Source organism: Acomys russatus, chromosome 25 (assembly GCF_903995435.1).
Source record: "Acomys russatus chromosome 25, mAcoRus1.1, whole genome shotgun sequence".
In the NCBI taxonomy this organism is placed as follows: Eukaryota; Metazoa; Chordata; class Mammalia; order Rodentia; family Muridae; genus Acomys; species Acomys russatus.
The window spans coordinates 18,758,398-18,783,202 of NC_067161.1; the positions used below are offsets into that span (position 1 = coordinate 18,758,398).

The 24,805-nt window shown below is 42.9% G+C and overlaps 1 protein-coding gene across 12 annotated transcripts in view; it reads right to left on the reverse strand.

Annotated features, from left to right (window-relative positions):
• Nucleotides 1–24,805, reverse strand: part of Tenm2 (teneurin transmembrane protein 2) — a 1,156,123-nt gene that overhangs the window by 250,582 nt on the left and 880,736 nt on the right. For all 12 annotated transcript variants that reach the window (XM_051167370.1, XM_051167369.1, XM_051167371.1 and 9 more), the window contains one exon: nucleotides 11,608–11,846. In XM_051167370.1, coding sequence (XP_051023327.1) covers nucleotides 11,608–11,846 — 239 coding nt within the window. The remainder of the gene's footprint in view (nucleotides 1–11,607; nucleotides 11,847–24,805) is intronic.

Consider the following 24,805-nt stretch of genomic DNA (forward strand, 5'->3'; position numbering starts at 1 on the left):
CACACATATATGCACAAGTGATTATATATGTACATACATAGATGTATCTGTGCATGTATATACATAACTATACAAACACATACATGTATATTACACATATGTACACATGTGCACACACATGTGCGCACACAACACACACATTCTGGCTACACAAAGGAATGCTCTCATATCACTTTCCCCTTTTTCTGAACCCTGCTTTTCTTGGTGTATTTCTTTTCATTTGCATATGAAACTTCTCTGCCATTAGGATCTGTACCCCTTTGGCCCATCACCAGACTGAAATATTGGCCCAGATTTGACAGCATCATGTACAGAAGACCAGAACCCTTTTCTTGTTACTTTAGCTCACACCTAGTTTCTCGTCCTCGGAGTCCGTCTCTACATTTTTGCCAACAGACTCTCACACTGCTTCTTCCAACAAGACACTTGTTGCATAATATCCCTCTTGGTGAGTGAGTGCTACAGTGTGTGACGATAAAGGCTTACAGCCAATTCCACCCATCCTGTGCACTTCCTCAGTTAGTGGGGTTTTGTTGGTTTGGATATCTTGTTTTGTCTTGTGGGAGTCACAGGGAAAGTGACATTTGGGGGCAAACGTGGGGTAGCAGGCAATGATTGACAAAGAAAGAATTTCAAGGGGTACGGGCAAAGCTGACAAGGGTTCTTAGATATGCTTGGCTTCCATGTGATCTTACTTTTTATTGTTGTTTGTTTGTTTGTTTGTTTGTGTTCCACGCCATGACGGAGTTCTCCCTTGGCGGGGGCAAACAGCTTGTTTAATAAATCCCTTAGTCATAAAAAACACAACAGACAATTTTTCTTCCTTCAAGGTAAATCTAATCTCGGCTCTTCCTTTGGTTCCACTCTCCCATTTCCCTCTGACATTAAAACAAGCCATCAGTATTTCATTACAATACAGCTATCATCTCTGTGTGGTCAGCTGACCTTTCCGAGAGGCTTAATTCCTGTCAGGTTTGAAGAGAAGAATAAAACACCATGCAATCAGCAGTCACGTCCTCACAAAAGAAATGAAGACATTTCTTCCAAGACAGGGTCAGGACCACAAGGCCTTAGGCAGCGCCTTTACCCCAGTGACTTTAGGAAGAAAGAACAGAGGAGGAAGGAAGGTGGGGGTAGGAGCTGGAGGTGTCGAGAGAACCACAGCTCAACAGATCAGAAGAAATTTTTTAAAGAGCCTAAAATGAAATTAACTGCATTGTCATTTCTTATTATGTATATTACTTTTAAAAATTAAACTGGACAGAAAGGATCAATGCAGACTTTGCTCAAGGATAGTTTAATGGCACAGTGTTTGGGACGGGGGTGGGTGGGGCAGAGGAGACAATGCCATCTCTATCTCTTCAGATGGAAGTAAGCACCAAGAAGGAGGGAACCAGTGCAAGCAGGCCGGGAAGCTGCTGTCCTGAAGCCACACCAAATTCACCAGCTAAGGGTTTCATAAAATGTGCACAAGTGGAGGGGACAGAGGGGAGGAGAGGGAAGTGGACAATGGGTACTGAAATATTTTGGAGGAAGGGGTGGCAGTGTTTCACAGCTTAGTGAGGTAACTGTAATTTATAACAATTTATTATACGATACTTTCTAAAGAACCAGAAAAGAGGTGTTTGAAGACTCCCCATATTCCCATAAAGGAATGATAAATGCTTAAGGATGGAAATGCTAGCTATACTGATTTGGTAATTTCTTACTGTATACATTGAATTAGAACTACATCCCATAAACAATTCTTACATATATATCCACTAAACTCACATAATTTAAACAATGTTTCTGACAAGAACCTTGGGGGCAAAGTTTGCCAGAGTCATGAAGGGTGTGTGTTGGTGTGAGCCTGTGTACCTGGGCTAGACAGGGGTGCTAATCTCCTTTCCTGTCTCTGTTAATATCCCCAACCTCTTGCTATCTCGTGAACAAGGAGTGAGGTGCTATCAGTGTGGTCCAGTTAGGATTAAAAGACTTGGTTAAGCGATAGCAGATCCCCCATCCCCTGCATTGTGTTGGGAGGCTATGTTGTAGGGTGACCTCCAATGATGAGTCTAGTGGACATTCATTTAATGTCACAAAGATAAGCAAGGTAAGGCAAAGATACCTGGTTCTCTTGCTCATGTTGACTTTTGAATAAGATTGAAGACACTTGAGAATACACTCACTTGATTACAAAGTAAACACACCTACTGTCTGGCTTCCACGGGTCTTTCCAGGATACCAGATCTGAAGGTGAAAGTGATTTGGAAAGTCCACTGTGAGTGTTCCCCTGGGGACGAACAGCCACCTTGGTTCTTTCTTTCCCTTTCATCATTCTCAGTAGCAAGGGCTGTGGCTGAATTACATAGACATCAATTAGACACAATGGAAGATAAACCACCCTCAGCGCAAAAACGATTTTGCAGGATGAGTTATTTTTTTAGAGGTCCCCTTTATAATACATTTGAAATATAGATTGATGCTCAGCATTAGACACATTACTCTCATCTATTAGGCAAGAGCCTGCTGTGTCTATAAACTCAATTTCCCCTATCATGGTAGCTTCCTGGCTTATTTGGATAAATGTGGAGCTGTCCACTATTGTTTACCCTAGTGGCTCACGAGGGGCCCAAAAGCTTAATGATGTAAGATGAGGCGGTGTAACATCACCTCAGTTCTCAATGACTGCTTTTCTTTTTGGTGCGTTGGTTGGATGACTGCTCCAAGGCATTGTGAGGAATATTATATGTCATTTGGTACGCTGGGGGCCAGTCCTCCTATACTCTTCCAGTGTCTCCAGATTTTATCTTCCTTGATACAGAATTTCACAGTCTTCATTGTGACTTAATGCTTCTAATTAACTCTATTCAGTGTATGCATTTTTCTTTGGTTCTTAACCTTACCCATCCTCTTGGGTATGAATTCCTTTTTTTTTTTTTTTGGCTCTTAACACTTTATGTTACATGTCTTTTTAAGACATGTAAGCTAATCAGAGGCCAGAATTTTGTTTGTTGTTTGTTTGGAAGCTTTAAAAAATTTAAAATTTGGAAGGGAGGTGACAATGTCATCATCTGATAACAGACTAGATGCAAATGTCTTTACTTTCTCTCGGATTAGGCCATTCTACATTTCAAGGAAGGAACACAGATAATGATGGACCACTGACCCACACCAATGAGTTAATAAAAAGCTTTTCAGTATAACTTCTGTTCCCTGATGGTCTTAAGAAATAGGAAGCTCGCGCCTCTTATCACTGTTATGTGCCTGATTAACATCAGACTTCCAGTCCCTTATGCAAAACAGAACTTACCCCAGGCTTTTTCAACCTTCCTATTAACTGTACGCTTTTATGGAGTTGCTTATTATAGTCTAGATGTAGGGACAAAAAGTCAAGGAAAAATGTCCTTGATTCTAAGATTGGTCAGCAGGTTCTAGTACTCCATGTAGCCAGCCAATTACCTGGCAAAATAAAATTTCATACACAATGGAAAGGCACAAACTCATGTACGTGAATCTATAGCTATACTCTTTAATAAATTTTAAATTCATTAACATAAATTAGTAATACATAAAATTAGCATACAACATTACATGATCCCTCATCCCCACCCTGCCGCCTGCCTTTGGAAAGATAGTAACCCTACAATCCTCTTGAGAGTCAGGAAGTCTGTGAGTCTTGTTATTAAAAGAAAATTTAAATACACATACTCTAAATTTAGCTAATGCCCCAGAAGTCTATGGTGATAAAATTTAGGACATAAAGTTGCCTTAAAAACCAGTCAAAACTGCATCTAACTCCCAGGCACCCCAAACTTCCTGGAAGGATGTCATCGTATTTATCGTGGCCTGAAGAACAGAAGGCATTGGATGTGCTGCCACTTCCCTCTCTCCAGGGAGCAGAAGCCAGTCTAATCTAAACTTCATTAAGGTGACTTTAAAGCGCTCATGGTGTAATATAAGTCTGCAAACGGAAAGAATTGCATCATGGCTACACGGCAAAAGTCAGGTAGTATGTCCTCCTTTTCTAAAGATCATAGTCCTCAGGGGAGAGGCAAACGTGTTTGCACAAATCTTCCCACAAATGACCTAACTTGACTGAAAACCCAGCTCAAGGGAAGGGTGTTCCCTAACAGCTGTGAAGAAAGCCATGATGAAAGATGTGCAAGGACCGCGGCAAAGCCGCCCCTCCCTTCTTACACATACTTCTGTTTTTGAGTACCAAAAAGCTTTTGAAATATGCTGCATGTTCCATTTCTTATAAATTTCTCTATGGTTATAAGAGGGGTGAACAGTATTTTCCCCCCTCTCCTCTCAATTTTTTAAAAATACCAATTTGTAACCATGCTGTTAGATTTTTCTGATACATTTTAATATTTACTTGAGGCCAAAAAGTTGATGATATAAAAAATTAAATTAGCAGCCCATGTAATGCACTCTCCTCGTTTTATGGAAGTATTAAATGTATTAATATAGTTGATGGGCTGTTTGTTGCTAATATGGAGGCTCTTACTTGAGATATCAATCTACAGAATGAATTTGTTTGAAAAGAGGGCTCAGGAGCAATTTCTTTAGATTTGTTCATCTCAATCAAAATACGAATTTTAGGTAATAGAATTTCCCCTAGCAGACATGAGAAGTCTGGCTTAAGGTGACCTTAAGAGAAGTCCATATGTTTGGGGACTTTGCTTTGGGTCAGATCTCTGTCACATGAGGGAGGCTACATGACTGAGCAAGGCATTTCAGCGCACAAAAGATTGTATATGGCTTGTGTGCACAGACCCAACTCACCATATAATAGTTCTTTCTTCTCTCTGCTACCTCATTATGGCTGCTTCCATTTCCTAGCGCACCCTCACAGAGCCACAGCAAACAGGCTCTCAGATTTATGCTATGATTTGCCTTTTCACCTTGAAGTCCTGCTGAACTCTGCTATGCTTTTGTAATGCGAGTGCCAAATGGTGGCTGCCTGCCAGACACAAACACTTCCTCGCTTCATGGAGGCAGCAGCTCTCCCTTCCAGAGAAGCATAGAGCCCTGCGTGAGAGCCTCCAAGTACAGCTTTAAACAGCCTCCCCAAATGTCCCTGCTGCCTAAATGCTAACATGACATGCAACTGGGACTGCCACGGTGGCAATTACAACGTCAGGGAAGCAGAAACCTTTCACATGACAGGACAAGCGAAACCAGGGATTAGGGATTTGGGGTACTTGGAAAGGACTTCCCCAAAATGATCCAACCCAGATCTAATCCTAAGCAGAACCCATTAATTCAACAAATATTTGATTGCCTTTTACAAGCCAGACAGTGCTAGCCTCTACAAGGGGATGTAATGGCTCCCAAACCTACTTTATTCTTACTAGACTTGGCCTACAGCGTAAGAATTAATACAGTAGTCATGATAATGGCATAGCTGGGAGTCTGGTGTGTGCCAGGGCCTCACATGGCACTTATTCTGAAATTCAGATTTTTTTCCCCCATGTTTTTGAATGTCTGGAATCAGACAGCATCTTCGGGCTGATGTAATCCTACAAGTCACTGTGACCTGTCCCCTCACGTGGATGTTACCAGGTGGTCTGTGTTTCTATCTTTCCCAAACACACAAAGATGATAAATGCGAGAAAATTGAGTCAGTTTAATGGAGACCTTTTCCCTTTAAAGAGATATAGCACACTGGCACACAACTGACTGTGTTTGTAGCAGTAGATTGACACAGTGATTCTGTATGCACTAACCATTTCAGTTAATGCTTGAAACATCTTTGAGAGAAAGATTTGTTTTATTTTTTAAATGTGTGTGTGTGTGTGTGTGTGTGTGTGTGTGTGTATGTGTGTGTAGGTATGTGCACGTATGCACAGCTGCTTGAAGAGTTTAAGACTGTCAAATTCTTTGGATCTGGAGTTATAGGTGACTCTCTATTTCCTGGTGTGGGTGCTGGGAACTAGGGCCCTATGCAAAAATAGCGCATGCTCTTAACTGCGGAGACATTGCTCCGTCTTAGCTGAAACATTTTCATAGATAGAAATAATTTCTGTTTTGTTGGAGGAGAAACTAAGGACCAGCGATACTAAACATCAAGTTAGAGTACGCACGGCTGTACGTAGTGCAAGGGTACCAATTCCAAACCTAGCCTCTCTGATGCATCTTCTGTTACGTCATCATCGGCTGTGTGATAACCACAGTAAGATCAGGACATCTGAAATGATGGCACAGACAGAATACGGGAGAAAATAGGACGTATGGGCAATGTATTAAAACTGTACTCAGTGACTGGGAAAATGAACAAGACTTAGGAATTAAAGAGTTCAAAAGCTGCCTATGGAAGGCAGAGGGTCTTTGGGCCTAACTATTACCCTAAGAGGCAAGTCAAAAGTACCAGCCTAAGGTATGGCTCAGAGGTAGAACATTTGTCTACCCCAGGCTTAATCTCTGGAGCCATGGGAAACATTTTTTTAAAAGTCTTTTGTGACTTGTAGATTTGAGGGCTGGTAGAGTGATAACTGCCTCAGAAATAAAGTAAGGGACAAAGCCTTGAACAGCCACTTGGGAGAGGTTAGAAAGTGAGCCACGATCAGTTTACTCAACACATCCCTGTGGAGCCTGAATCCTGGCCCAGCAGGTGATGCCAGTACTTTTCCCTTGCAGTCCTTGCAGCACAGGCTTTTCATCAGATCTGCCCCTCGCTGGTTGTCTTGAGCATACAGTACAAAGTTAGATCTGGTATGGCTCGCTTGCTCCCATTCTTACCCTATTCCACGAGGCAGGAATGGCTGGCATTGGCCACTACCTGGACTTTGGACAGGGATCTTGTGAGGAAAGCAAGACAGGTTGTCATATCTACTGACCATCCAGAGTGTGTCAGCTCACACAAGTCCTAAAAGAAGCCACTCCCTTTTCAGAAGCAGATGTCACTTACGCCCAGTGTCAAACGCGAGGTACAAATGTTACATGTGACTGCGGGTGATAGAGGCCTAGCTAATGAATGACTTAATTTTCTTCCTGGAAATTGACAGGCTCTCTGAAATCAGGAGCCCAACTATGAAATGACAATCCCACTGCCAAAGACTCGCTGGTGTGTAAGCGCTGACAGGACTTTATTATCCGGTTAAGAGCACATTAGCATATCTATTAGATGAACTCTCTGCTATACAATCGGAACAGATAATGCCTAACCTGGTCCCCTGACTTATTTGTGGGCAGCTTTTTTTCTTTTGGACAGTCTGGGGACAAGGAGTTAGATGGAAATGCTATTTGCTGGACTGCTCAGATTTAATACTTGGCATTCTGCCATTTGGAAAACAGGAGGCAAACTCATGACTTGGAAGTCATGCAGGTGAGGCTTACCATAGCTCTAGCTAGCCCACCAGCAATGGATCCGAACCAGAGGACCTGCAGCTTTCCTAAACCCCATCCTCACAAAGGATGCCAGGCGAGCGGCGGGTTCTCCTCACTCCTCACTGTCATTTCCTTTATGTTACCCCCCAAGCCTGCTCTACTTTTTGAGATGAGAATACACAAAATAGCAGCCGAGAAAGCAGGATTCATCGGTATGAGTCTCAACATATCAATTTTCAAGTGTAGCAACTTTAAACACACGGTAGGCTTTTAGTTTCCATAGAAAATAATCTCTCATTGTTTTCAAAAGAAACTGAAAGCACCCCAAATTACCACACTTTTAACATCCTGACATGTTGATGGCCCGCGTTCTTCACAGATCAAAGTCAGAGTGGCAGAAGACAGTGCTGAGGAGCTTAACACATAGTATTTCATATTTAGCAGGAATTACAGCAGTGAACAAGGCAAGGTGACTTTCTAATATCATTCATATATATACATATATATGTATAAATTTTGGCAGCAATCTGAGAAGCTCAAGACTGGTAAGGATGACATAAATGCTCCTATCTTTCTACTCTACTGACTTCTCTTTCAGGTCACGTGGAGCAAATGATGGAAGCCTGAGAGGGGTTACGGTTACATATGCTTTTGTAATTCAAGGATGACAGACTGGATTGTGAATCATGAGGAACCATTGTGTGGACTCTTATTTTAGGATTTCTAGGATCATGTGGATTTAGCAGTAGAGTCATGTGTCGGAAGCACCTTCCTCCCTTGATGTGGGATGAAGGTTCTAACCAGCTCCTGTCGTGTTACATACACTAGGAAGGGGGAGAAGACAGTACATTTATATTACGCAGCTGAGAACATCTATACTGGCGATATAGCTTGAACACTTAGGAGTATAAGGGAACTTCTGACATCACAGGCAATGAAAGCACTTGGGGAAAGCACCCAAGGAAGAAAGTCATCTCTCATGAAAGCGGTTCCCTTGCTTTTCCCAGCCAAGCTCTCAGTCCTAGGATCTGTCTGGGCCAGGGGCTGAGTGACATACAAAGTGGTTTCCTGATGGTTCATGTTGCTTCTCAGAGTAAATTTCTTCCAGGGTGTTTTTTTTACACTGGGGGAATTTGGCACAGCGAGGATTGGGTGGAAGAACATTTCATGAAAGTTCTCTCACCCCCGTTGTATGAGCAGGAACTGGGGGAGTCTTTCCTATGTCAGTGAAGGCCCATGTCTTCCAATTTGCACAAGGGCTGGCATTCTGCTTTTACACCTACCCACATGCCTGGATGTATGGGAGAACTTGTCACGGGGCGAAGCTATTCCAAACTGCTCACTTCTGGAAAGGCTTCTCTCCACGGGTTTGAACATGCAAGAAAGATAATTTGACCTATTTGTCACAGTGCCTGGCAGGCCTGAACCCACCGCCTGCCCATAAATGTCCTGGGGCTGATGCTTCAATTTCAGGACCTGTCATGTTCTTGTGGAATAGGGGAGTTGCATGTGAACCAGAATGGACTGAGGTCTTGAATGTGCCAGTCTCTTTAAGGGGTGGCCGTAGGGAGGGGGACGCTGGGACTTTACAGCTCATGCTCTCCTTCCCTGATGGCTTGTTTTAGGTTGGTACAAGCAAGGCTTGTGCCCTGCATCAGTCTCCTCTGTGTTTGCAATGCAGTGTTTATGCCCCTGCAGCTTTGTAATTAATAATATACTGCGTTTCATCTTCAAAGTGATTTATACACATTAATTAATTCTCACTGTACTTCAGAGATTCTGTACGCAAATAACTATCGTGCCCTCACGCTGTACTTAGGAAGCTGAGACTCAGAGGCAAGAGGTTCTCCACAGAGAAATGGATTGCTGGGGTCAGTGCCAGCACTTAGGATCCTGACCCCCTCACTGAGTCTACAGATCTCTGGTCATCCTGGGGGAGGAGAGGATAGTTCCTTATAGCTCCACCTTCACTGCATCACTATGGGGCAAACTGTCCTGTTACATCACTCAATTTGAGTCATAAACTATTTTTCAATACTCCAGGGTCAAAGCACAATCTTACCTAAAGCATACAAAATAGGAAATGATGGATTATAAACCAATAAACCATAGTAAGATGCCCAGGCCTAGCTTCCAGCAGCCTCCGGACCGAGGATAAATATGTTTCCTAATCCATCATTTACAAGCTACGCACCCGATTAAAACATTAAACTCTCACTACACAGTTGCCCATTTATACGATCACCCTTACAGAAAGCTATTATATTTTAACTATCAAGCTCAGTAAATCAGGCGCTAGTCATCTATCTCTCCCCTGCAAAGGGAGGGGGAGGCACACTGGGGACGCCATTGGCAGGGGCAGGCAGTGCCTCAATTTCTATATTTGGGCTTCCCCATGGTGCCTACTGGCCCAGCAGAACATTAAGCCTGAGAAGTGAGCACATGGACCCTTTTTGAAGTTTCTGACACAAAGCCAAATCACGCAAAGACCCTAAAGGCACATTCAATTTGCTTGCACCAAGCCCCTGAAACAGCTACCTGGGGACTCACACAAAATTCCCTCTAATAACACAAGGATCCCAGTTAGGTGATGGGGGGGTGGGTGGGTGAGAAGTAGATATGGCTTAAAATTAGAGATGTTGAGAGTCAGGCCTCAGTCCCCACTGAGAGCTGAGGGCTAGTGTGAAAAATCTGTTGTAAAACCCCAGACAAATGTGGCCACTTTCCTTTCCCTGGAGTGCCTGCCAGATTTCTCAATTTTGGAGGACATTGCTGATGAGGAATATATAAATGTTTATTTTTTTCTATATGAGAACAAGCATAGCTATATTGTAGGAGACAATGAAAAGTATCTATTGATTTTTGGCTTGTACTAGTCTACCTTGGGCAGGGACCCAAATTTCTAGAGGCATACCATTGTACTTCTCTGTCATCAGGTAAGCTTAGGTCAGATGCCCTGGGAAGTACTGGGCCTGTAGGCACCATGCCAGAGGGATGGGATTAAGGCAGTGTGGGAGCCCCATTGCTGGGTGAGAAAGAAGGGTTGATGTTGGGAGAAGGAAGGAGGTCACCTAGTCAGCATCAATGTTGCCTTGTCTTTTTTTCCAGAAATGGGAGGAGTTTCCTCCCCCCACCCCCTGCATATTTGGAACTGTTTTGGAGTCAGCCTCCTTAAGCTGGTGTTTTATAGGGTTTGCTTTGCAACATGGCACAGCCAAGCCGGGGAGATCTGTCATAGCTGCCCTAAAAGCAAGCCAGAACCATCAAGTGTCTCAAATAAACTTTAATAAACATCACCACGGCCTCTGCCTGGGCCAGGAGACCTGCCATTGGCGAGCTTAGCTGACAGAGCAGCAGCAATGGGGCCTCTTTGTCAGGGCCAGGAACTGTGTGAACAGGCTTCGTGTCCAGCCCAGGATGCTCATATGCATGTGGCACCCTGCCTCCGAGCTCCCAGCCATCTGCTGTTTGCCATAGCGACATGGTGGTACCTCATAGATGCAAATGAACATCCATGATGCAGGAAGGAATGTACCCCAACAACGTCACCCGTTTGCTACCCTTTCTCACACACTAAGTCACTGGATCATAGCTGCCACAAGACATGAGCTCTGTTCAAATTCAATGCCGCCCAGTGAGATGAGGACTGAGGCGGAGCAGAGGGAAAGAAAGGAAGCTGGGCAAGGTCAACTGTGTGTGAGTGTTTGAGTCTAGATGAAGACCAGGTTGTAAGCTTGGGCCTCTCAATCCCATTTTGGTTCCATAGCTCTGAAAATCAGTGAGATAGTTTGGCTTTCTCCCTGGTCAAGATGTTCTGTGCACGAGGACACTTATTCTTCTCTTGAGTTTCTGGAGAACTGATGATGAGAGTGAATATCAGAGCCCTGGTTTGCATTCCAACCCCATGATGGAACAATCCATATGATTACTATGGGAGGGAAGGTTGGGTTTTCAGGGATGATAATTCTCAGCTCTTCTCCAAGAAAAGACACAGCCAGGATGCTTAACTTCACTTCTGATAAATGTCAGCTGGAGTCATGACTGGAATGGATTCCAGAAAGGGGAAAAAAAAAAAAAAAAAAAAACCCTACCCCGAGCCATCACTCATGATAATGTTTTACAAGAGCCAACAGGCAAATTGTACAGACACAGGCAAATTGTACAGACACAGGCAAATTGTACAGACAGCAGAGGGCTTCTAAATTCAAAAGTCCATGGCCTTCCCCTGCCACTGTCCCCTACCACCACCTTCTCACCACCAGGATGGTGACCAATGCTGCTTTGACTTACCTATGAAATATGCCAGCAGAATGGCCAAGAGGAGGGCGGCAGCAATCGCAGACAGGGCAGCACATTTCCAGCTGCAGTATTTGGAGGGCTTCTTCAGCTTGAAGGCCTTCCTGGAGAACGTATTCCGTGGCAGCAGGCGGGGTGGTGGTGTGTAAACGGTTCCTGAGGTCAAAGGGTATCCTGGGGAAGAGCTGCTAAACAGGGGTGTACTTCCAGAGGACGTCTTGAAGAGGAAGTGCCTGCGAAGGAAGAGGGAAAGACTCAGCCTGACTGTGGTTGGCTAACGAAGGCTTAGCCATCTTTCCTTTTATTTCTTACAGTAAAATGCTAGTTAGTTAACATTACTTTGGTGGCAAGTAGGGGTGGGGGTGAGGGTGGAGGTGTGACAAACATTACTTTGGCTGGTGATCCACCTTACTTCCACAAGCTTGCCTAATTTTATACTTTCACAGATGCGTCTTGATTCTACCTTCCAGAACAATCCAGCAAAGTGTTCAAAGCAAATATGAAAAGTGAATTACTGTCACTCACTCAGAAATGATGACAATGATGCTGATGTTAAGTATTATCACATTCTAGATATGTGCAATTGAAAGACACTTGAAATGTGTTGTCACCATCATTTAAAGACTAAATGTTATAATATCCCTAATTTAGATATGAGGCATTAAATTGGGGAAGTCAGGTAACCGGCTAAGGGTTTAAACCCAGAGCTCTGTCTTTTGGTAAAAAAAAAAATCTCTGTAGTTAAATATTATCCTAGACTGCCTGCTTTTCCTCAGTTCTTGTGCATTTTCATCTCTCCTTCAGCAGCAGTGACCATTAGTTACCCTTCTTGTTTAGTTCACATCCTTGGGTCTTGTGACCATGGTTATTTAAAAAAAAACTTTATCCATCAATTGAACATGGTGTCCTTGGTACTCAGACCTAGAATGTGATAACTATATAATGGAACATGAAGTATGAATAAACATGTGACCTCTCAGAGGGAAGTCAGTTCCCAGAGCATCAGTTCTCTGACAATAGATTGTTTTCTTTCATATGTGCACCAAGGATATGGCTATGCTTTATTTAAAACAAGGACATGTCTGGGAGATTAGAGATATGGATGGCTAATCAGATCTAGAGTCTAGCCACGAGGGCAGGGTCTGTATCTCACCTAGGACCTAGCTTATCCTCATGCTTTTAGTCCCCAGTTAAGATCCGAACATCCAAGGGAGACTTCAGTAAATGAAGGCATGCATGCACACATGAGTGAGTTATTGGAGACCAATTATTTTGTAGTTACATTTGCTGCAATTCTAAAATGTAAAAAAAAAAAAAAAAAATGTCAAGAAAGTCATTTACTTTTTTTACCCTTACAGTGGATGCATTTTTAGGTTTTGATACAAGATTTCTGTGCATAGTTCTGACTTGTCCTGGAATTCACTATGTAGAGCAGAGTGGCCTTGAACTCAGAGATCCAGCTGCCTCTGCCTCTCAAGGGATGGCGTTAAAATGTGTGTGCCACCCACACCCAGCCAGTAGATGCATTTTGACTTATTGGCTGTTTACACCTTGTTCTCATCATGCCATACATTTTACTTGCACCTCTCATGAGACCCATGGTGTACTCAACACGACTGTCCATGTTTTATAGATGAGAATCCTGAAGCTTCAAGTGAGAGAGTGGGAGTATGACATGGGACTTCCGGCGGTTTGAAAGACAATGGCCCCCATAGACTTGTATGCTTGAATACTTGGTGGAACTGTTTAGGAAAGATTAGGAGGTGTGGCCTTGTTGAAGAATTGGGCTTTGAGGTTTCCCAATGTTCTCTTTCTCTGCCTCTTACTTGCAGGTCAAGGTATGAGCTCTCAGATGTTCCAGCCAATGTGTCTGTCTATACTGCCATATTGCTCCACCATAATGGAGTCTTAACTCTCAGGAATTGTAGGAAGGCCTACTGTACCATACAGCCCATTCCCATGGATTCAGCCATCCCTGACAGGCCTGCATCTCTAGCTCAACTTGTCCCTAATGTAGACCCATGCCCCTACTGTGCACCAGACATCTTGTCTTCCAAAGTCAGACTGTTTTCCTTTACCTATTCCCAGCATGCACTGTGTCCCTCATAGCACTGTAGTCTTTTTCACCTCTTTCTCTTCCTTTATCTCATGTCATAAAGAGTCTTATCAATATGTTTCAGAAAAATCTTTTCTACTAATTTCTCTTCATTTCCTCTTTTATCCATGAAAGCCACAGTCCCTTGGCTTATCTGACCCTCCAGCAACATACAAAAGAAGACTAAAGACATGTACAATTATAAACTGGCCTTTTGCCTCCATGGTCATGTGCTCCCAGCTCCCATGCCTGGATATTTCAGCCCACACTAGAAGCTACATCATAAGTGTTCTTTTTCTTCTTTTTCCTCTTTTCTCCTTTTCCCCTTCCTCTTCCTCCTTCCTCTCCTCCTTTTCTTCTTTTTAAAATCATATATGTATGGATGTTCTGGCTGCATGTCTGTACACTACTTGCATACCGGCCTGGCATCTTCAGAGGCCAGAAAAGGGCATCAGATATCCTGGAACTAAAGTTACAGAAGGTTGTGAGCTGACATGTGGGTGCAGAGAATCAAACCTGAGTCCTCTAGAAGAGCAGCCAGGGCTCTCAACCACCCAGATATTTTTTAACAGTAATTTTCATGTTGCTGTACTTTTGGGGATGGGATACAAAGAACCTTTGGGTTTTTTTGTGTGGTGTGTATGTGTGTGTATGTGTGTGTGTGTGTGTGTGTGTATGTGAGAGAGAGAGAGAGAGACAGACAGACAGACAGACAGACACAGAGAGAGACAGAGACAGAGAGACAGAGCATAGAGAGAGAGAAAGAGATGGAGAGAGAGAGAGACACACATACACAGACACACAGACACACACATGAGAGAGCGGGTGGTGGTTATTTGGTGTGTGTTTGTGTGTGTATGTGTGGTGTATGCTCATGTGTGTGTGAGGGAGGCCAGAGGAGGATATTTGGTATCCTATCACCTTACTCCTCATTCCCTTAGACAGCCTCTCACTGAGCACTAAGCTTCACTCGTGGGCCGCAAACCCCAGTGATCTTTCCACCTTTTTACAGTTCTGGGGTACAAACATGGCCACTTCTGGCTTTTCACATAGATGCTGGGGAATCTGGGGAATCTGAACTCAGGCTCTCATGTTTGCACAGCAAGTGCTCTTCCCACTGCACCATCTTCCCAGCCTGTAAACCTCAATGAGTCAGCTCTTCCTGTTCTCTCTCACCTGCCCTACACTACCTGAATTCATCTTTCAACTACCTATCTAGGAAACCAATCCCAACACCCTTTCCACCTGTCTCTTTGTGCCTTCATGGCTCTTATCATGCATCTAACACCCGTTATTTTAACAAGTTTTTCTCCAAGCAGCATGTGATCCCCTTGTACACTCAATAATGGTAGATACTACCCTCAAAACCTTCAGAATCTGAACACTAGTGATGAGACATCAATCATATCTGTAAAAAGAATAAATAAATAAATAAGTGAATAATAAGAAAATAAATAAATAAATAAATAAATAAATACACCAAAAATGGGAGTGTCTTAGCCATATGAGAAAGGTGAAGATTAGGAAGTGTATGTTGAATGTAATGATATTTTGAATATACTTATTTTAAAGAAAAAGTAGAAATGGAAGAGATTTCCTTTATGAAATTCTAGAAATTATTTTATAAAATCCCCTTTGACAACCCAGTCTATTTACCACACTTCCTTCTGGATAGATTCCTGTTCTTTCCCCCCTCAACCCCTAAATAAAGCTTTCCAACTCCACTGAGAATGATATCAGGTCTTTTCAGGGCCTACAACACCCCACGTGGTGTGACTGTGGCACCTGTCCCACTGAATCCTCTCCTCCGTTGCTCTGTCTATCACATTGTCCTTTGTTATTTATCCTACTTAAATTTCTCCCTCGGGTTTTTTTTTTTTTTTTTTCACTGCATATCCCTGCTGCTTGGTAATATTTGCATAGTTTTCTCTTCATGTTGTTCGGCTTTCTACTTTAACATTATTTTCTCAGAGATCTTCCGTAAGCCTCCTTCATTCTCTGCTACTCTCTCACCATTACAGCTGCCCTTTCTTTCTCCATAATATGCACAGAAATGTTTACATGCGTGCATTATTTGTTGTCTGAATCCATCATCAGTACTGAATGCCTCAAAGAGTAAAATAATGAAGCACTTATCAGATTTATTTAATTCTATGACTTATCATCTAGAATATAGTGGCCACACAAGTTTTTGCTCAAATGAATGACCTACAACATTTTCCAAGGTCAAAATTATACATATGCTACAAGCCCAGTGTTGTGAGCACTTATATTGTAAAATCAAGGCTCTTTCGGTAACTTCCATGTCCAGTCTTAGAATACATTTACATGCTTTGTAAACAGATGCACATGTTTGCCTATGTGTATTAGGCAAGCATGTGTGTTTTTATATTCAAGATCCAATAGCCCACTCAAAGCAGGACCCACAGACTTTGGGTCCCTGCAGACCATGTCTTCGGGCTTGCTCATTGGCACTGTGTTGTCTATGATTATTACAGCTGAACAGAACCCACGTAGTAATCACCTTTTTCCGTTTCTGGTGTTCAAAAATGACTAAAAAAAATACTAAAGCTATGTGGAATTCTGTTTCTCTTAAAATATATCCATACCCTGGTGATACAAATCTCTAGAGGATAAACGTTAGCAACCATCCCCAAGTCGATAAAGAAATGGTCTTTGTAAAGAGACCCATTATTTTGTATGCTAACCAAAGGCACTTAATAATTAAAAAAAAAAAAAAAAAAAAAAAAAAAGGTAAACCATCAAGAAAGAACCTTCAAGCTCTCCTCTACAGATACCTGAGATATCATCCTTGAGTGCTCTGTTAAAAATGTACAAGTTCCTAGGCTTCCGCTGGCTGGAGCAAGGGTGATGGCTGTGTCTTGGGTGATTTTAAAACACATTAAGGATTATGAAATTCTAATCTTGCTTACAATTTCCAAATATGTCCAAGTGACAGAGAATGCGAACAGGTCTCTTGTTTCACATGAGGGTGTGATAGTAGATGCCCATTGGGTAAAATGTCACAAAGTCTCAACTTCTAAATGTTTCAGCATAAAGACGGCTCCTGGACCAGCAGCAGCAAGGCATCAGGTGGCTGTCATTTCATTGGCTGTCCTTCCCAAACTTTCCTCTTTAAATGTTTCGCCTTGTTTTGTTTTTAAGTTGAGAAATCTCAAAACGTTGATTAGTGAAAACAAAATAAAATTGAGTACAATCCAATAAAAAAAAAAAAAAAGAAAGAAACAAGAGCCACAAGGTAATGGTGTGGTCGTGTGGTTGTGAGGGGGCCCAGGAAGACTTAGAGACTCCTGATTTCTCCCTGACCTGGCTATTAAGACAGCTTTTCCCCCTCAGGGGCCTGCTCAGTGTGTGGCGGGGAATCATTTCTGATGCCCCAGCTGAACTTCTTCCCAGCGGTTGGTCATGGAAATAGCTCCGCTCAGGACTCCAGGCGTCAGCAAAAATGTGTAGTTTCCAAACGCACTTGACATTTTTCAAGCACAACTCAATTGCTCTCAGAATTGGCCACTTGTGCCTTGGAAAGGCAAGGCAAATGAGGGGCCCCCAAAGTGCTGTCCTTGGAGTTTGCTAACACTTCAAGGGATGGCGGAAACCAGTCTTTGATGTTTTGACAAAAGAATCAAAGTGGAGACTGCTCGCTTCATTCCCTCCTTAGCAGTGTAGGGCACTGGGGCTTGGATTCTAACATCCAGCCTGAAGGGACACAGAGGGGGTGGGTCAGGATGGATCTGGAAAGCTAGGAGGGAACTGCCCCTCAGTCTGTGTGCTCAGCTCTAGATCCTGAGGCCCCGTAAGTACAGTTATCATGGCTTCACTCTAAACTATCTGTCTTTTGGGTAACTGTCATCACTTTTCTTCAAGCGTAAACAAAACCTTTTAATAAGAACGGAGACGACAGACAGTAGCCATCCCTCCGTGCATTTTACATGACGGCAAAGATGTGGATTTGAGGAGGAATCTGAGCTGAACAGGCTTCTGCATCAAATTGGCTTAGGAAATTAAGGAGGCACGTTTTTATTTTATTTTTCTGATTAAACAACCATGAGGGCTGTCAAAACGGAAGCCTAACAAATGAAAAACCTAGCCGTAGCATCCATGCAACAGGAGTCTTCTGATTTACGAAGCTGAGGTTTTTTTATTTTACTTCTCTGATGCACAAAGTGCTTGACTAATCTGCAGTGGAAGCTTCCAGAACTGGAGGCTGCTGATTTGAGGCTACAACAAGGGATTTCTTTACAGTACTTTTTTCCTTTCTGCCTCTGATCCATCACAAGTAAACGTTGGCATTAACCTCAAACTCGACCAAAGAAAGAAACAAATAAATATACAAAATCCTTTAACACCAAGTACTATTTTCCAGCAGGCAACAAACCAGTGGGGTCCTTAGAGGTGGTTTCCTGGTTGCCTGTTGGTTTGGCTTTATTCCCAGGGGGAAATCCCAGCAGGGCTTCGAGACAGAAATGTACTACACAAATAATCCTGCAGCAGCAACTCCAAAGGTCAGGCTCCCTTCCTCTCTCACTCTGTCTCCTGCTATCTCATCACAGTGCAGCCGGACGACTGATGATGCCCAGTGAGGATGTGCTTCGTTTCTGTTCCTCACAAAGCCGGCTGCAGGAAATGGGCTTTTAGGGTCTCTATCTTGTGCCACAGGCCGAAAAGCAGCTACCAGGCAGGACAGGTGTCAAGCATTGTTCTCCTGAGAAAATCGACCCCTCCCCTGCCAGTAAATAAACCCAGGGATATTCAGAGAAGCAGATGAAAATATTGATACGCAGCCCATTAATCCCTGAGATAGTTTTCAAATCATCCAGGAGGTGGCTGACATTTGACCAAAGCGAGCAAACAAACAAACAAACTAACTAACTAACGAACAAACAAAGCTAGCAAAAGGAGAAAGGCAGAAAAGCAGGAATAGGGGTGGGGGCCTCAGTGAGGGAGGTCAGGTGTGCAATGGGATGTGAGGTTTCCTCAGTCTCATGCCCTTTGAAGCATTGGTTTTATTGTCTTTAAAGGAGTAGGTTTAATAAAGAGACAGGCCATAAAGTGTACTGTAGCATGTAAAGTTACTGTAATTAGGTTTTCAGGAGTTATAATAAAACATTTAGCTGGAGAGAGGTTAAATAACCACTATCCTTCCTGGCACCATTAGCATATTCTTCAGTAGGGGAGTGATGATGGTGGTTCAGGAGAAATTTGATGGTAGGTTCCTGGCAGGCAGAGGCGAGAGTCATGAAGTATGAAGTGGAAGAGAAGAGACGAAGTGCGTGTGCAGGTTGGGGTGGAAAAGGATGGAGATACTGGAAACGATGCAGTTGGGTGCTGTTCTGCACAGCTGCCTGCCAGCCAGCCAGCAATGCCAGGTGAACTTTTAGGCACTCTGTCTTTTGTGGAACAAACACACAATGGAGGAATCAAGCTTCTACATTAAAAATAGAAAGTTGTGAACCCTTGAGGGGCAGGCTGGTACATATTTGGCCAGCCCTCTTTCTTCATATAAATATTCTTTACTCTTTACTACTCTGATGTTGTTATTTCAGAAAACAATAGGATCACATCAAGGAGGAGGCAGCTGCCATCTCGCTGATCTTGCAGACAGGCTCCCTGTTTATCACCACATGACCTTGGGTGAGTCTGCCAATCTCTCCGGAAGGTTGACCATGACATTACTTACTTTGTGAGCTTGAACGGGGGGGGGGGGGGCTCTTCAATATGGGGAGGGCTTATTCACATGGCATGCTTAGTTATTAGCCTGGCTGCCTGTGACTGGTTGATGCAGATGGCTATTAAGTGTCTTGAGGACAGTAGCTATGTGCTATGTGTTCTTTGACACATAGTCGTGACCCGGGATCATTTAAATTATGTGTCAAAAGGATGAATTCTCATTACTACAATGTGTGGTTCACCCCTCCAAATAATTTTCCGAGGAAGAAAAGGGATTTGGGGAGATAGCCTAAGTGCTTGTCTCTTTCATTTGAGAATTTGTGTTTGGGTTGAAAAGTAAACTATGGCTTTTAAAGTTAAAACTTGAAAAGAATTTAAACGGCTAGTTCTTGACTTAAAACAACAAGAAACTACTAATCCAATTAATGTAATTGAAAGTCTGTTTCCTATCACAGTTCCCTCACATTAGATGCCGATTCAGTGAAAAATAGGTTTTCAAGGTCTCCCATCTCCGGACCTTTCAGCTCATACAGGGTGCCACTGTGTTTACTTGTTTCATAAACAATGGGGGAAATCCTCTATTTTGTTCTTTTCAAAATTTGCAGCTGTACCGAAAATACTCACAGCTGGAATAATTAGCAGCTCAATTTATTGCCTTCCGTTTACTAAATAGAAGCCTCAACTCTTGATATTTAAATTGTGTCACACTGTGATATAATATAGCATTTTCCATTGTAAGACATATTTTCTCCTTCCTGGAATAATATACTCTGCAGTGTGACAGGTAAGGTCTCTGGAGGTCACTAAAGAAACCTAGCGTTTTGTGAGAAAAATCCATTTCTGAATCTTTCTGATGAAATGAGGAGGAGTCTTCTTTTTCCCAATTCTGGTGGTGTTAAACAAATTGGTAACTTTTTAAAGTTAGTTGGTGGGAGTCCTGAAAAACACACACACACACACACACACACACACACACACACACACGAAGAAACACACAGAATAGGTGACAAAACAAAGACATGTGACTTTAACTTCAAACTTGACCTTGAGTTCACCGTACAGTGGACATACAGAGACAGCCATTTCAAACAGACTCATGTGAAAGATCCCCAGTCGCAAGGGAGGATGAAGGAAGAACATTCCCTTTTAGATACAATTACCAAGCAGATGACCTCTCCTGTCACCACCTCATAGAGTCAGAACCTTGGGGTGGACCCCTTCATCATCCCCTTATTATGTCTGCCTTACCCTTTTGCCTCATCTCTCCAGTCTACTTCTGAAGGCCAGCTTGCTCTTTCTTTTGCTTTCTAATATCTCATTCAATTCATAGTTGGTATTTAAGAATGTCTAGAGACTGCATGACCCACGCTACTAAGAGTCTTAGCTAGAGTCACCGCCATATCTTCCCAGGAGCCTACCCTGGCGTAGGTCTCCAGCTTGTCTTAGAGATGCCCCTGTTCTTGGTTTCTCTTCTCTTTCCAAGCCCTCTGGTCTCTTACCCTTACCCTCAAGCCACTCACCCCCAACCCCTGCTCTCCCTACGTCTGAAGAGGCCACCTTCTAGCCAGACAGGACTAGCAGCAGAGGGAGTGGAGCACCAACCCACCAACAAAAACTTTAACCCAAAATTTACCCTGCCTCAAGATGTGTAGGGATAAAGACAGAGCAGAGATTGAGGGAATGTCCAACCAATGCCTGGCCAAACCTGAGACTCACCCCATGTGAGAGAGCCAACCCTTGGCACTATTAACCATACTCTGCTATGCTTGCATATAGGAGCCTAGTGTAGCTGTCCTCTGGGAGTATCCACTAAACAGCAGATCAAAACAGATGCTGAAACTCTCAAGCAAACATTAGGTGGAACCCAGGGAATATTGTGAGAGAGTTTGTGTGTATTGGGGGTAAGGATAGAAGAACTCTGAGTGGATAAGAACTCCATAAGATCAACAGAGTCAAATGACCTGGAACCACATGGGAGCCTGAAGCACCAACCAAGGATCATGCATGGACTGGACGTAGGCCCCTACACATATATAGATGATAGGCAGCTTAGTCTTCCTGTGGGTCCCCTAGTAAGGACAGCAGGGCCTCTCTCTGACATGGACTCTATTGCCTACTTTTTGATCACTGCCCCCTGGCAGCACTGCTTTGCCTGGCCTCAGTGAAAGAGGATGCACTCGGTCAGAATGTGACTTGATGGACTGGGGTGGGTTGTTGTTGTTGCATTCCCCTTTTCTGAGAAATAGGGGTGGGGGAAGGGAGGAAGAGTGGGACCATGAGGAGAGAGGGCTACGATTGGGATGTAAAGTGAATAAATAAAATAAATATTTAAAAAGTCTAGAGATGGAAAACATAAATGATAGACTCAGATGTATGTATGTTTGTATGTATGTATGTATAGTTGTTTTAGAGCCAGGCTCAGGTAGACTCCAAACTCTCCTGGGCATGACATGATGTTGGGAAAGGCAGCTCCTCTCCTTAGTCTCATATGCCTCTGAAAATTGAGAGTGAAATAGAACCTACATTCCAAAGCCTTGGGAAGGGCTATAAAAGAACATGGATCTAAACCCTGAGCCCAGAAATCTGTTTCTTGGAAGAGTTTAATACATCCTGCCCCAAATTGTGCCCCTTTTCCATAACAAATCTAATATCTCATATTAAGGCCACAAGTATGAAGTCAAGTCAAGCAACAATCACTGATCCATGAGCACATGTCACACACTGTCATTTGATGCCATGGCAAAGGAGTTGCACCCTCCTAGGGAACTGCTAATTACAGAGGCAGAAGCACTGTCCACCTTTATTTTGAAGTGGGGTTCTCTACTGGCCTAGAGCTCTCTGGGATTATATGAGATTATAATAACAAAACACCTGGTTTGGTCGTTGCTGTTGCTATTTTGTTTTGTTTACCTGGGTTCTGGGGATCGAACCCAGGTCCTCTTGCTTGCAAAGCAAACATTTTATTGACAACTACCTCTCCAGCCTCCTCTTTTTTCTTGTTGTTGTTGTTGTTTTTTTTTTTCCCCTGAAAGTGTTATTTTCATCATTGCTGTCACTGCTGAGTATACCAGACATGAGTGTACAGAGACTGTTTCTATTGTGGACATCCAATGGGTTGGAAAATAGCAGGATAATGCATTTCTAAAAATTAATTTCTAAGATTCCACTTAGTGATGGTGTGCATTTTACAGCTCTGCCCTCCCTTTGTTTCATGGCAATGCAACGGTTCTACATTTTCATACATCCCTGTATGCTAATCTCTGGTCCTGCTTCTTGTTTATAACTGGGAACTCACAGATAATCTTCCCATAAGCATGTAAGAATTTTTGGTAATGCATTTGCTCCTTATCTGCCCCGCCCCATCCCACCTCTGAAGAGCAGTTTATCTTCATGGGCTTGATATCTCTGTGAACGTGATGATCTCATGGTATATATTTTCTCTTCTAAATCACTTCCCAGAGAATAGAATCAGGGTAGCTTTCAACTCTGGAACGACACCCCCTTCATCATGGAGAAGCTCCTTTAAGTTTCTCTTGGTTTCCTCCCTGCTGCAACAAAGACAGTCCTGCCCCTGCACACCTTTATGTTTATTTCTTTGGTACTTAAGAGGATTTACTGTAATGCTGAAGGGGATCATGTGGACAGTTTTCCTGATATTAACACACTGTACACACTGACCTATGCACCAGCTGTGGTAACTCAGATGTATTGGTATATTGTGTTGTAACTCCACAATAACCACTGTGTAGAGGCCTCAAAGTGTACTACTTAATGTTCGATTTGGAAGGAGACTTTTTTTTTTTCCTAGCTCCTTCTTGGGAAAGCCTGGAGCGACACAAAACTTTACAATACACAGAGAGCGAGAGACCTTGGAACACTCAGTCTTAAAAGGGATGTCTCCATCAAATCCCTCCCTTCAGGGTTTAGGGAACCCAGTGGAAAAGGAGGCAGAAAGAGTATAAGGGCCAGAAGAAGTGGAGGACACCCAAGAAATGGGTCTCTCTAAATCAACATGAGCAAAGATTATATGAACTCACAGAAAATGAGACAACATGCACAGGGCCTGCATGGGTGTACACAAGATGGGGTCCTGGGGCTGAAAGAAATGGATACACATCACCATCCTGAGCCCAGAAGCCTTTTCCAATAGACAATAGTCCAATAGTGACTGCTTGCAAATGAAAACCTGGTTTTCTCCAAGAGAGTCTCACTGGGAAAGTCAAGTGTTCCATGTCCAGTAGTAGAGGCCAAGAGAAAAGAAACTCGATGTCATCATTGGAGGTCCCTTTTTGTCTCATAACGTTGTCAGGGCTTCTTTATTTCCACCTTACAGGTCTTTTACATATGTATTATGGCTTCTGGTCTGTTCTTATGGGATTTCTGTGTGTGTGCAAACATGTGTATCTCTCTGTTTATATGCAATTCTTGTGCTTTTAATCTGGCTCTTTTTCTTGTTTGGTTGTTTTGTCCTTTAAAAAAAAATCTTATTATGGTCTGACTATTTGTTTCTATTTTATTGTATTTTATTATTATTCCTTAGGTGCCTGTTTGTGTTCTAAGGAGAGACACAAAGGGTGTGAACCCATGAGAGGGGAGATTGGGAGGAACTGAGAGGAGTAAGGGGAGGGGAAACTGTAATCAGAAAAAAGCTATTCTCAATGAAAGAAAAAGGAAGGAAGGCAGAAGGGAAGGAAAAGAAGGAGAAAGGAGAAAGGAAGGAAGGAAAGGAAGGAAAGAAAGAAGGCAGGCAGGCAGGCAGGCAGGCAAGCCAACAGGCAGGCAGCAGGCAAGAAGGCAAGCAGGCAGGCCTGGGGTAGAAGACTCATTTCCTAGCCTCGCTGTCTTGCTGTCTCTCCTGTGGATATACCTTTACTTCCTAGCAGGTTTATGGTGGTCCTTCAACTGTTTCCCTCTATAATTTAAAAGCTTTAGAATTGAAGTAAAGTTAACATAGTATAAAATTAACCATGGCATTCTTATGTGGACAGCTGAGTGGTAACTGTATATTCACAATATTGAATGGTGGCCAATTCTGTTTAGTTCTGAACAAATTTCACTATTTACCACCCCTAAGTCCCTAAGTCCATCAAGCAGCAACCCACTATTCCTATGTTTTCCCATACCTCATTACTCATAACCACAGGTTTGGCTTCTATCAGGTAGGGCTTTTCCTATCCTTAATACTTCATAATAAATTCATTTATACATGGTAATTTTTTAGTGTCTGTCCTGTTGCCCCTGGCGTAGGTTTTAAATACACCCCTTTTCCAGTTATAGCATGTAATAGAATCTCATTCCTTTTGGTGGCCAAAGACTATTCTTTTGTGTATAGCTATAGCTTCTGTCTTGTTTATTCACCCATAGATAGCATTTGGGTTATTTCTACCTTATACTACTGTGAGTTAAGCT